Source organism: Rhinopithecus roxellana, chromosome 13, assembly GCF_007565055.1.
Source record: "Rhinopithecus roxellana isolate Shanxi Qingling chromosome 13, ASM756505v1, whole genome shotgun sequence".
Lineage (NCBI taxonomy): Eukaryota > Metazoa > Chordata > Mammalia > Primates > Cercopithecidae > Rhinopithecus > Rhinopithecus roxellana.
The window spans coordinates 9041488-9055487 of NC_044561.1; the positions used below are offsets into that span (position 1 = coordinate 9041488).

General features: G+C 59.4%; 1 protein-coding gene across 4 annotated transcripts in view; it reads right to left on the reverse strand.

Moving 5' to 3' along the window:
• Nucleotides 1–741: 741 nt before the first annotated feature.
• The window catches only part of TXNRD2 (thioredoxin reductase 2), a 67877-nt gene continuing 54618 nt past the window's right edge, over nt 742–14000 (reverse strand). For 3 of the 4 annotated variants that reach the window (XM_030915534.1, XM_030915531.1, XM_030915533.1), the window contains 7 exons: nt 8548–8684; nt 5816–5911; nt 5374–5466; nt 3587–3658; nt 3311–3408; nt 2255–2449; nt 742–1026 (listed from right to left, as the gene is read on the reverse strand). In XM_030915534.1, the coding sequence (XP_030771394.1) occupies nt 2326–2449; nt 3311–3408; nt 3587–3658; nt 5374–5466; nt 5816–5911; nt 8548–8684 (620 nt within the window). In that variant the 3' untranslated portion in view covers nt 742–1026; nt 2255–2325. The remainder of the gene's footprint in view (nt 1027–2254; nt 2450–3310; nt 3409–3586; nt 3659–5373; nt 5467–5815; nt 5912–8547; nt 8685–14000) is intronic. The other variant, XM_030915532.1, reaches the window with a different exon arrangement.

Here is a 14000-nt window from a genome sequence, read left to right on the forward strand (position 1 = left end):
TGCAGGCCCATTAAGGCGCAAAGGCATTCATTCCTCTGTGCGCTGACAAGCAGGGTCCCATCCAGGGCTCGGGGCCGGCAGACTAAGTGATGTTTTCTTAAGGAAGACACGCGATTAGCCACCGCTAAAGCCCCAGCACAATGCAGGGCCTGGCCGTGGCTGTCAGCGCTGTCTCTTGGCAGTGACGGACAGGCGCTCCCCAGCCCATCAAGCCTCAATACACAGGATTAGCCTGACGCAGTCGACAAGCTGACTTGGAGGGCCACAGTGGAAACCCGGCAAAGTGACTGACATCCAGGGACAGAGAGCCCCACGCAGCCCTGCTACCTCCCATCATGGGCCCGCCCGCTGGCGGGCTCTTCCAGAACAAAGCCAGTGTTGCTGCCCCTCCCGAGAGCCTGCCTGGTGCTAGGCTGCCGTTCTTGCTTCAAGGTGCAGAGACCAGGCAGGGGGTCCCAGGAAAAACCCTCAGTGGGCGTCTTCAGGCCAGAGGCCAGACAGCTGTGGGGCAGGTGGGGTGGCTCTGCCTCCTGCCTAGGTGGGGTCCCCAGTACTGCAAGGCTGCTCCCCTCTGCCCAGGGCTGCTCGGAATTGTGCTCAGCGGTTCAAGGGGCCCCAGCAGACCCTGGGCTGCACTTGATGGAAGCTACTCACGATTTAAGAGGGGCCCGGTGGCCTGGCCAGACCCCACCCACCGGGGCAATCCTGGGGGCCTGTCAGGGACACCACAGGCAGAGCACATTTCAGAAAAAGCACCCTCTTTATTTGCATTGCAGAAATGCCAGGGGGCTCGGACATGGGTGCCCACAGGGTGGGTTTCCACCCAGGTCGTCATCATCTGGCAGCAGGAGCCTAGAAGGAGTGCCAGGCAGCAGAGGCTGAGAGGTGCAGGTGTGAGGTGGACAGTCCCCTGAGCCATCCCTGCGGGGCACACGGGCCACCTGTCCAGCACTTGTGCTCCACGCTGACCGTCTCACAGGCGCTCCAGGAGAGGGGTGAGGCCCTCCAAACCTGCCTGCAGCCATCCTGCCAACAACGGGAAGGTCAAGGCAGTCACCCACCCCTCCCATCAGCCTGGTCATGTCTCCCACTGCCACACCCAGGGACCCCCATGGGAGAGATGGGTGAGAAACAAACCCTGCAGAGAGTGGCCCTACCCCAGGGTGATGCATCACAGGGAGCACAGTGCTACAAAAATATTTTGAAATGATAAAAATTTATAGCAGGCTCCTAACAAAACAGCTCTGGGAGGTGTAATGTTCTGATAAGAGTTTCCTCAGGATGCCCTTTGTTTATTCCTATCAAGCGCGGCCCCGCTGGGGGGAGGTGGCCACAGCGAAGCAGGGGGCCCTGAGTACCCCCAGACAGGCCTCCCCAGAGCCCCTCGGCACCATGCGGACCCCAGAGCCTGTCCACAGGCATCTTGTGGGGAGCCCACTGCTCTGCCTGGTCTCCACCTCAGCCCCAGGGGAGAGATGGAGCCCAAACACCCCCAACCCCGGGAGAGGCTGACAGCTGTGGGGGTGCCCCAGGTGGGCTGGATGGCACAGGCTGAGGGCCCACCCTGCCCCAGCCCCCGTCCTCAGCCCTGGCCGGAGGATGCACTGTCAGACCACGAGGCGAGAGGGCTCTGGCACAGGCATCCCTGGGGCAGAGGCCAGGAGCCCTCGCCAGTTTCTTCCTCCTGGGAAGAGGTCACGATGAACAACACGCCCCCACCCAGCCTGGCTCTGCATAGCTGAAACAGAACCAGATGTGTGGGGCAGGCTGGGCAGGGCCGGCCATGACAGGGCAGCGTCTCCACCTTCCGGGAGGCAGGGAAACAAGCGAGCGCTGAACTCTGCAGGAGCCAGGCCTCGGTGGGAGACCTCAGTGGGAGGCCAGCTTCCCGACTGCAGCCGCCTGTGGTGCAGCAACTTGAGATGCCCAACTTCAGCCCACCCGGACACCCTCTACGCCAGCATCCACCTGGGCCAGGCTCCTACGGATGAGCCCTGTTTCTCTAGACCTCCTGTGTGTGGGGAGCAACTGTGGTCAGGCCGGGGTCTGGGGTCCCTCGGGGAGGTTTGGGCCCTTGGGGACTTCTCCTCCTGCCTGTCACCAATGTGGCCTGGTTACAGGACGGAGCATCCCTGTTCTGGGTGGTGTGGCAGGTACAGCCTTGCTGTACACCTGGAGGGAGCCCATGGCCAGGGCTCCTGCACCCCTGCCACGTGCCCTGTCCTGAAACACAGAGCCGGCCCCACCTGCATACCTGGGTCTGGCCTCCGAGGAGCTGGCGGCGGGTGCACCATGTGCCCTGGCCTGCAGGGATGGCGCTTACCCTCAGCAGCCTGTCACCGTGGGGTCCAGGCCTGAGCGTTTGGAGATGCGCAGCTTGACTACCTCCTCGGAGCATGTGGGATGGATACCCACGGTCCGCATCACCTGCGCGTAGGAAGCCCCACACCTGCACATATGGGGGATGGGGGAGGCAGGTGGGGGTCAGCACAGGAAGGGGGGTCCACAGCATCCCATCCCTGGGAAGAGGAGGGCCTCGGAGACTGCTGGTCTCCTCACTGTCCCCTAACCCCCAGCCAGAAGCCAGGACCCCTGCCCACACCCGTGGGAGCCGTCCACCTCCCTCCCAGCAGATGCCAAGTGCTCATCTAGCCCACCTCCCATCCAGCCACGCCCTGGCTTGCCCTGGCCTGGCTTCCTGCTGTTCCATCCCCTGCCCCCAGGCACAGTCCTGCCTTAGGCCTCTGCTCTCTGCTTTACCCACAGACAGTGAATCCTGATCTCACCACACCACCGCCCCCCAGGCCCCACATCCAGCCAGCCACGTCTCTCAGGCCATGCACAATGTCCCAAACTCCAACTACTCCTGTCAACCCACCCAGAGCCTTTGCCATGTCTTCCTTTGACCCCAGGACGCTGAAAACACACAGCCTGAGCCCAAGACTCAGGCAACGGCCCCATCTCCAGAAGACATGCAGCAGCCCTGGGGTGGCTCTCCAGGCACTGGTACACCTGCTCATGGTGGCATGAGTGCTTGGCCGGGTGGGCGAGGGCCCCAGCAGCGACCCGCGGCCACAGTGGACACCTCACCTGGCTCTGGCTGGCTCAACAGCATCTGGCTGGGGCAGAGCTGCCCCTTGTCTCCCTGAACCCACCCTGTCTGAGGAGGGCCTGAGGAATCTCTGCTGCAAACCCGCGAAGGCCACATAAATGCAGCAAGAGAGGCAGCAGCTCTCCACTGCCGCACTGCTGGCACTCGAGGGACACCCGGCTGCGCATCGCATCACGGCCCGCATTCCTCGGGACTTACTTGATCCCCAGAGCAAATCCCTGAGTAACTTCGCCTGCGTTGGGGCCAAGGAAGTGCAGGCCCAGCACCAGCTGCGGGGGCTCCCTCAGGCACACCATCTGAAAGCCGCACATCTCAGCTACCAGCCCAGGAGGGGGCTGGGTCACGTCCACCCTGCATCCACCCTGCACCCTGCCTGGGGGGCATGGCTGGGGACAGCCCTCAGGTGTTCGCCCTGCCGGGCTCTTTCCCACCCTCCCTCTCACCCTCAGCACCCTGGACCACAGGGATGCTCACCTTTACATAACACTGGGATGCATCCCGTCCAGCCACCGTGAACTCCAGCGGTTTATAATGGGCATGATAGACCTGGGGACAGGATACCACCCCTGGATCAGTGCTGGGACAAACAAACCTTGTGGCACCTGCAGCTCCCACAGGCTGCATGGGCAAGGCAGTGTCATGACGGGCAGGAACCATCCATCTGGCATGAAGATCTGGTCTGGGATGGGGAGGAGGGCTTGGCTGGCCACAGGGTGTGTGCAGGCAGCCAGTGGCTGGAGCCATGCTCTACAGGACAGACCCTCTCCCACCCAAGCCTGGACAGACCATAGCAGCAGAGCAGGCATCAGGCAACCCAAGCACCCAGGCTGGGCACAGCAAACCTGCGTGGATATAGCTCCCCCACAACCAACGGCGGAGGCAAGAATGGGTGAGCAGGCAACCACTCGGCTCCCTCGGTCACCCTGGTGCTTCCTTGGCCCTCACTGGAGCAAGGCCACTGTGGCCACACCGGAGCCGGAGCTGTTGGACAAAGGCTTTCAGCACCCTTGAACGGCTCGACAGCGTGTCCGGGGCTGCGGCCAAGTAAAAAATGAGCGGGGCCCTCACATGTGCTGCACAGCCATTATTAATTAATGGAACTTCAGAGAATATTGTTCTAACTAAGACAGAATTGAAAAGAAAACAAACAAAGAGTATTTGGCTATTCAACATCGTGAAACATAAAACAACATTATAAAATGCCAGGAACATATGTCCCAGCGCACTTGTGATGAATCAAACAAAAATAGCAAATAAAGTGCCTCGGGGAAGGCTGGCCTGTCAGGCCTGTCCTGTTGATGGAGAGGACTGGGGTGGAGGGGGAAGGAGCCAGCCCTGGAGCCCAGTGACTCATCCCCAAAGGCCCCAGGCCCCACCACCCAGGCCACAGGCTCCGGTTTCTCTGGGTGCCTGCAAGCTGCCGCAGCAGCAAGATGAAACCGCACCGAAGGCTTCCAGCTACCATGGCCCGGCAGGCTTCAGAGCCCCTACATTCTTCCAGGCCACCCCAGAGCCACAGCCACCTGCCAGAGCAGACTCCCAAAGCAGCCTTGCTTAATGAAAACCGCTTTCCTCCAGGGTGAGTGCCTGAGCCTGGAAGAAGCTGGAAGAGGATAGGTGTCAGGACGTGGTGGGGGGCGAGGGGCGGGGGGCTCTTGCCTGGGAGACACCCTGGGCAGTCCAGGAAGACGAGGTGTAGGGTGGTCGGGGGGTGGGGGTGGAAGCAGAGGTCGGAGGCCCCTGGGAGAAACCTTTCTGGGTCGAGTGAGATTCAAGTCCCTGCAAGGTGGGGACAGCACAGAGGCACCTTCGGGGCCCTGGTGCTTTCAGGGATAAGCAGCTGTGTGCTGGAGTGGGGCCGGCACTCAGCTGACCTCAGCAGGGGAGCGGGTGGCACCATGGTGATGACCCGGTTGGTGCTGGGCACCCCTGCAGCATGGCTGGGGTGGGGCTGGGGGCTTCTGGGCCACAGGGCTTCTTGCCCTCAGAACAAGGCAGCCAAGGGCCTTCCCCTCACTGCTGTGACACGTGGTGGCAGAGACCAAAGGCACCTAAGCCCAGTCACCCCAAGGCTGCCAAAGCCCAGGCACTCCCGTTTCTGGGGCTGCCCCCAACGTGTCCCTTCCTGCTACACACAGCCACCGCTCAGGGCCCCTGGAAAGGAGAGACCCTGGCGCCCTGCTCACAAGGCCTCCGCCCAGAGCATGGAGTGAGGTCGCGGAGTCGCCACTGTCCTCAACTGCGCTGCCCCCAGGCCTCACCTCAACATGCTCCTGCCCGTGGCGAGCCACTGCCTCCTCCTCGGACAGCCCCACACAGCCATACTCCAGCGGGGTGAAGACGGTCGTGGGAACCTGAAAGCAGATCTGGAGTCAGGGAGGGCCCTTGGGCCCCCAAAATCGAAGGTCCCCATTGCATATGACACAAAGAGCAGTGATCACAGACCAGGCCCAGATGTGCCTGGAGCAGGCTGCAAGTACAGCAGGCGACCCACCTGCCTGCACCTGCGCCACACTCTCAGAACTGAGCCCCCCACACATGCTTGCACACACGTGTGCACAACACACCCGCCTAAGCGCACACACACGCATGCCCACACCTACATGCACACACACAGCGCACAAAAGCCCCTCACCCCAGAAGAGCTAGCCTTGAACTTGGCCTCCCCCGGGCTGCACATGGCATCCACTAGATAGAACTCACATTGTCATAGTCCATCAGGTCTGAGGACCCGCCGAAGAGCCGCTGCACCAGGAGCCTCCCAGCCATGATAGCCGTGGGTGTCAGCTCAGGCCGCCCCTTGGGGAAGGCACAGTGGGGCCACATCAGCACCATGTCCAGGGTTATATGCAGCCCCCATGCCACCACCCTTTGCCCCCCAAGTGGGCATCTCCCTTTAGAAAATCCCCAACACTGGCACTGAGTACGGTGACGTAAAGCCTCCCCCTGGAGCTCATCCCCCTGCAGGGCATCCCAGGGACCTAGGTAGGTCACTCATTCTCCTGTTTGCTGCCCTCCACCCTGCCCTGGGAAAGGAGTCCGCTGCCGATGAGGCTGGCCGTGTCACCCTCACATGCTCAAGCCATCTCTGCAAACCCCTTCTGCACGTTGCTGACCTCGGAGGGCTGCCCGATGACCAGGCTCAAAAGAGCCCCTGCTACCGTTTGCATTCACTGGAATCCCCGGCTGAAAAGGGACCCCAAAGCGTTCCACACACTCCTGACGTGCAGCTCGACTTGCACATCACAGTCCACAACAAATTCCAAATCAGAATGTTGCTGTGCTGGAGATCACTCTGTCCCAGGGTGTGCCCGGCCTTGGGGGTTCCAGCACTGTCCTCTGGGATGGGCTGCCAATCACCTTGGCAGCAGGAAATGCAGATGTTGTTTGGCATTCCAGAAATGCATAGAGATCCGTGGAGATAAACTCAGAGCGCAGCCTGCGCATTCCAGCAGGCCTGACTAACTGCGGAAACGTCCCAGCGGCGGCGCACAGTGCACAACATCTCATTAAACAATAGCCTCCGCCCCGCCCATAGGCTCTTCCCAGCCGCTCAGGGGACCACTGGTTGGGTGTTAACTCTTTGGACTGTTCAGAATGACCTTTCTGACTGAGTGGATTTAATGTTTAAATAAATAATGCCTTTGTGTGTGCCATGCATTTCTGGCAAAACAGTTTGAAATGTTACAGTTTCCAACACAGGAGCCTGGGAGCTACACACTTGCAGAGGGAAAACTCAGATTCCCAGACAGAAGGGAGGCTTCCCGCTGTGCACAGAGATGCACGTGGCACTGTCTCAGGGTGCAGTGCTCACAGGATGCAACAGACCATGCAATCAGAGACCACTGCACCTACATGGTCCAAGGCAGAGGCTGCACTTGCAGAAATCACACTGAGCAGCTGAACCATCCAGCTAAGCAAGCTGGGGCTGCAGGGTGGCCGAGGCACGTGGAGTCAAGTGCTCTGTCCACACAATCGGGACGGCTAGATGGACCCTACAGGACCCTGCAGGGTCTGCCTGGAGCCTCAGAGTGTGACCTTATTTGGAAATAAGTTCTTTGCAGATATAATTAAAGTAAGGATGGAGATGAAGTCATCCTGGATTAGGGTGGACCCTAAATCCAATGACAGAGAAACTGTAAGAGGCAAATCAGAGCCCAGAGACACACCCAGAAGACTGTCACATGATGATGAGGCAGAGAGAGGAGTGATACAGCCACAACCCGAGGGACGTCTGAGGTTCCTACCCCAGAGGCTTCTGAGGGAGCCTGGCCCAGCTGACACTTTTTGAGATGGAGTCTCGCTGTCACCGAGGCTGGAGTGCAATGGCACGATCTTGGCTCATGGTAGCCTCCACCTTCCTCCTCCCGAGTTCAAATGATTCTCCTGCCTCAGCCTCCCGGGTAGCTGGGATTACAGATACGTGCCACCATGCCTGGCTAATTTTTGTATTTTTTTAGTAGAGACGGTTTCACCATGTTGGCTAGGCTGGTCTTGAACTCCTGACCTCAAGTAATCCGCCTGCCTTGGCGTCCCAAAGTGCTGGGATTATAAGCATGAGACACCGCACCCAGTCCCAGCTGACACTTTGATTTCAGACTACTGCCCCCAAACGTGACAGCTGACACTTTGATTTCAGACTACTGCCCCCAAACGTGAGAGAACCCATGTCTGCTGTTCTGGGCCACCCATGTGTGGTGATTTAGTACCGCAGCCCCAGGACGCTGACACCAGTAGGTCTCGCTACAAAGAAGCTCCCAGGGACACTCCAGAGCCACCCTCAGCAGCAGGCACTGGACACATGCAGGACAGGCCGAGCACTCCTGAGGCTGCCGGGGTGCAGCATCCCAAGACTGACCACCCAGGTCCCTTACTGGGGCCATGGGTAGGGAGGGCTCCAGAGCCCCCACCCGGGAAAGACTGGCGCTGATCTTCACAGCAACAGCTGAGAGCAAAGGACCTGTCCCGGTGTGACACCCAGAGAGGCAAGCCAGAGGATACTAAGGTGGGGAGGGCAGGGCCAGGTGGGCCCAAACTGGACCTGTCTCAACCCTGTGGGGACAGGATGGCCCCAGGGCCATGTCCAGTGGTGGCATTTCTAAGCCTATGCCTCCAGCCTACCTGCCGGGGGTTGGGGCCTGCGTGCAGAACTGACCCATGCCCAGTTCCCAGCAGGCGTCTGCTGCTGGTGCTTGCAGCTGTCTTTAGGCCTTCCACACTCCCACCACAGAAAGGAAAGGAAAGGCAGAGAGCTGAGGCCCAAGTCCAGGTGGCCCCAGAACTCCAGACAGGCTGGCCCTGGGGTTTGGCCCAGAGCCTCTGTGATCAGAGAAAGTGTTGTTTCTCTCCCACAGGACAGAAGCAGCCGGAGCCCAGCGAGCAGGGGTGGTGGCGCAGGCAGGGTCAGGGGCCTGGTCCCAGGACGCATGCCGTACCTCCACCACATCACCAATGGCGTAGATGTGGGGCACAGAGGTGCCTTCCCGGGAGTCCACCAGGATCTTCTGAGTGTCGGGGCTAGTATCTACCCCAGCCTTCTCCAAATTCAGACTTCTGGTGTCTGGTACTCGACCTGAAAGAAATAGAGAGGGGGCTGAAAGGTTATCTTCAGTGGCTTCGACCTAGAGCTGTTGTATTTAAACTATTTCTCAGAATGACCACTTACAGACCGGGTGCGGTGGCTCATGCCTGTAATCCCAGCACTGTGGGAGGACGAGGTGGGCGGATCACCTGAGGTCAGGAGTTCGAGACCAGCCTGGCCAACATGATGAAACCCTGTCTCAGCCGGGCGCCATGGCTCACGTCTGTAATCCCAACACTTTGGGAGGCCGAGGCAAGTGGATCACCTGAGGTCTGGAGTTCAAAACCAGCCTGGCCAACATGGTGAAACCCTATCTCTACAAAAAATACAAAATTACCTAGGCATAGTGGTGCACACCTATAGTCCCAGCTACTCGGGAGACTGAATCGCTTGAACCCAAGAGGCGGAGGCTGCAGTGAGCTGAGATTGCACCATTAGGCTCCAGCCTGGGCAACAAGAGCAAAACTCTGTCTCAAAACAAACAAACAAAAATAAAAACAGAAAAGAAAAGAAAAGAAAAGAAACCCTGTCTGTACTAAAAATACAAAAATTAGCTGGGTGTGGTGGTGTGTACCTGTAGTCCCAGCTACTTGGGAGGGTGAGGCATGGGAATTACTTGAACCCGGGAGGTGGAGGTTGCAGTGAGCCAAGATCACACCACTGCACTCCAGCCTGGGTGACAGAGTGAGACTCTGTCTCAAGAAAAAAGAATGTCCACTTAGAACTGGCCAAACGTGAAGCACCAGCAGCGTAGAGGGGCTCCTGGCCTCTGCAGGAGGTGGCAGGCAGGTCTGAAACAGACGCTGGTCAGATGACAGCCGGCACAGGAGACAAGGCGGGGTGCCACCCGCAGAAACGAGTCAGCCTTAGACTGGTTCCTGGCACACGGGAAAGGAAGAGGCACTTGCCAATGCTGGGGCTCCCTGACATCAAAGAGTGCTAAGTGTGGGATTCCAGAACCTTCCACATGCCCAGGCCTCAGGCCCTGCTGCAGGGCCACCAGCACAGTGCCAATGGCTCTGGTACCGACTTCATCCGGAGAAACCAGCCCTTCGTGGGGAGCTGCTGGCACCTGGCCTGCCTGGCCTCCCTGCATCTGTCTGCAGCACTGCAGCCTGATACCATCAGGCAGTGAGACCGAGAGTCCAGAGGGGCCTCCTTCAAGGACACCTGCAGGCTCCCGATGGCCTCCTATCTGGACAGGCTGAAGAGGAGCTGGCCACACTTTGGACTGTACCCCAACAATGTTCAAGTCCTGGGGTCTGGCCCTCTGCCCAGGTAGGGCCTGAAGGTCTCTCCCCATTAGGGGAAAGCAAGCCCCCCCAACCCACTAGCAGAGGGCCAAGTGAGCAGAGCTAGCAGCCAGGTCTCCCGCCTGCTCTGTGCTGCAGCCCCCCGTGGCTGCCTGGCACACAGCCCCAGCCTAGAGACCTCAGGGCCGAGGGGAGCTGAGCTAAGGGGCAGCGTCCTAACTACACCATGCCCATTCTAGGGGCAGCTGGCTCAGCTGATCCTGCTCTTGGGTGCAAAGGTCAAGAGGGGCAGGGGATGGCCAGTCCAGGGGGTCAGCACAGCTGCCCCCTGCCAGTCTCCACATAGCCTGGGGCCCGGAGAGAGGGTACCACATAGGCCTCTTCACAGCCCAACGGCCAGCAGAGGTCCCTTTCTCCCCTAACTCAGATGGGTGTGGCTTTGCCAGGCCGGCGGGCGGCCACAGCAGCTTTTCCCTCCCAATCCCAGCTGCTCTCGGCTCCCAGGGGCTCAGGATGATCCACGGATGGCAAAGGCGGTTTGGCGTCAAAGGCATAGGTCCCCTGCTCATTGTGGCTGCGACAAACCAGCTGCTGGCCGGCATGCGGGTGGCGCCCACCTAAGCATCTGGAAGCTGAAGCTGCCGTGAAAGGGAACCCTTAAGTCTCCAGCTGCCGTCCTGGGGCTGGAGTCAAAACATACAAACTTGGCTAAGCCGGCTTGCGGGAGGCTGGCTCCAGCCTCTGTGCTCTGCTCAGCCGCAGGAATTGGGTGCCGGGAGGGCTGGCACCGGCTGGGGATCAGCCCAGACACAGGGCATGCCAGCCCACATCAGAGGAAGGAGCTGGGCCCCATGGGCAGGGCTGGGGCACGAAGGAGGGGCTGAGGTCCCTGCAGGCAGGGGGCTCACGCCCAGCCCTCTGGTCCCTCCCCAACCTGGTGTCCAGCCCACCAGGCCCAGTACTTCCTGGTGCCTGCAGGAATAGAATATCTGACGCTGCACCCACACTCTCCTCTGCACACTTGCCTGGCTGGTCCCAAGAAGCCAAGGCACTCATCACGTTCCTCATGGTAACTATGGCAACTATAGACCTTGCAGGTGCTGACCAAACCCTGTCCCCAGGTCTGAAGGAAATAAAGATAAATTTAAAAGTAGTCACAAGAGATAAAAGAGGCATGGAATTAGGTGGCCCATTCAAAGCCAGGACTCTTCTGCACATGCTGTGTGGATCCCTCTGGGAAGTTGGTGGGAATGTGATGGAGCCACTAATGTGAAAAGCATGGCAGCTTTCACATTAGGACAGGCTGGATGGCCAGGGGAGACAGGGCTGCGTGGCACAGACACACCTGGCCCTGCAGGGACTCCATAGCCCATCAGGAAAGAACAGCAAAGGAAGAATGAGTGGCCTGTGGCAGGCATCAGGGCAGCCGAGGGCACAGTGGGGTTAGAAGCTGGGCCGGTGGGACGTGGCTGGGAGTGGGTGCAGGGAAGAGGCCCGTTCCACTTGGGTGGGGCCACGTCCCCAGCTGTGGCCAGCCCTGATGGCCAGACACCAAGCCCTGAGCCCCACTATGGGTCTTGCAAGCAAAGGACTGGGCAGTGGCCAGAGAAGGGCCAGATCTCCCTGCTGGTGCTGGACAGTCAGGTGTCCTAGGCCCCACTGGCTCAGGCCTGGAGCCCTGCAGGAGGGTGAACGACTCGTGCCGAGGTGGGGACCCAGTGGGGCCCGAATGGTGTGAGCAGCAGGATGCAGGCAGCTGTGCCCAGTCAGCTCCCCACCATTCCCCTCCTATGCCAGGATAAAGGCACACCGCTCAGGCCATTTGGGGAAAGAAGGGCGCCTGCACCGGTGTCTTTCACCCCTGCATGTTGTGCTCTAAGCTTTCCCAGCTGTGCCTGCGGCCCATTGCAGGCCTCCCCATGGGGGGGCTCTGTGTTCCCTGCAGCTCTGTCCTCGCAGCCTTGGCTCTTGAGCACCCAGTGCAGTGTTTGCCAAGTGCTGCTGAATGTCCCCTCCTGGGGTAGGACATTGGGTGGCTCTCGAGTCTCTGCTTCCTAGATACCACCAGGATGGAGACCTGGGGCACCAGCTTGCCATGTGTCAGCTGAGTTCCTGGGGCAGATCCTCAGAAGAAGGGCAGCTGAGTGGGGGCTTCCGGGCGCAGGACAGTTCTTAGACTCTGTTCCTTCCTGGGGCAGGCGGCGCACAGCGCTCTCTGTCATGCTGTTTTAATTTGCACTTCTTTGATGACTAGTAAGATGAAGTAATTTTTGGCCACGTGTTTATGAACCATATTTCCTCTTTTGTAAATTGCCAGTTTCTGCCTTTTCTCATGCATTTATAGGCATCTTCACCATGTTCCTGCTTTGTAAGAGCTTATTACGTAATGGATACATACCACTCTGTCATATTTTCTGCAAACAACAAGGGCATTAAAATTCCAGGTACAGCTCTTCAGACTGCACTCATGAGCAGTCGTGGGCCACAGGATTCGTGGGCAGAGGAAGGCGCCAGCTCTGTATTCCTTGTGCATGTGAAGCATGTGGGCTCATGGGCCTGCACGCTGTGGACTTAGCCAGGCAGCACAGCTACATCAAGGGCACCTTGAAGGACATCCCCCTGCTGAGATGGTCTCCAGGATCCACACCAGTTTCAGCAGCAGACAGAGCTGTCCATCACCACCAAGGGCCTCCACACGGGCCACTTTGTGTACTGCAGCAAGAGGGCCCAGCTGGGCGTCGGCAGTGTCCTCCCTGCAGGCACCACACCTGTACCATCAAGCGCTGCCTGGAGGAGAGGCTGGGACCGGGACTTACTGACCTGGGCCTTTGAGAACTACACCGCAGTCACCTCCCCTAGCCTGGAAACCAGGAACACTCACATGAAGCTGCCCTCCAAGGGGATCATCTCAGCCAGCAGAGCTGTGGTCAGCATGGGAGCCAGAGGTGGCCGAACGGACCCGCCATCCTGAAGGCAGGCCATGCCCACTGCATATAAGGCAAAGAGGAGCTGCTGACCGTGGTGCAGAGTATGGCCACAAGCCCCAAGGAACATCCCTTCAGAGATGGCAACCACTGGCACGTTGGCAAACCTGCCACTGCAGAGATGCCTCTGCCGGTAGCAAAGTGGGTCTCGTTGCTGCCCACTGGGCTTGGTTCAGACTTGGGGCTGATGGGCCCAACAGAGTTTGTCCTTCTGCCAAAAAAACAGTAATTCCAGGTACAAATGGACGTTCTCACTTCCTATGTATATGTGTGGCTGGCCCACAACACTGACACTCAGGAAGCACTGGGCTGAGCATCTCTGCAGCCTGGAGTTGCCTCCAGCCCCAGGCCCAGCAGTGCAGCACCCCTGACGCAGGACAGCCCATCTCCACACATGGCCCTGGGAGTGCTAGGAGCAGCCGGGCAGGACAGCCTTCCTCTGATCACAATGAGAGCCTCACCAGCTGCTGTCAATGGCCCGGGAGATGGAGGGCAGCCACCATGCTTGTCCAGCCAGCCTGGCCCCAAGGAGGGACCAGAGAAGGCTGAAGCCCAAAAACCACCCAGACAGTCACCATGGATCACTCCCACCTATTCTGATGGACACAGGGACAAGGGGACAGCCAGTCGCCTGCAGTATTACGCGCCGCTCTCATCTGTGATGGGAAGAACAGGCATGCCCTCTGATTTCACGCCCGCCTGGGACACATGTTCCCAACAGAGAAGAGCAAGGAGGCGGTGCCCTGGGTGAGAGGTAAGTGCCAGCGGGAGTACAGCAGGGTGAGTCAGTGGCTGTGATCCAGACAGAGGCAGCCGGGGCCAAGCACTGCGCCTGAGGACAAGGGTGTGGGAGTGGGAAGCTCCAGGGCCGGTGGGCAATGCGAGGCAGGCAGGGCTTCACACATAGGCCCTGTGGGCCACCTGGCAACTGTCTCACGAGGCATGTGGTCCCCAGAGCCAGCCACTCTCACAGGGCCTGGCCTGCCACCTGCCCCAACGAGGCACCTTGGAACCAGGCACAGAGGAGAGTATATATGCCTTTGGAAATGGAGTTAGATCCTTGAAGCTTA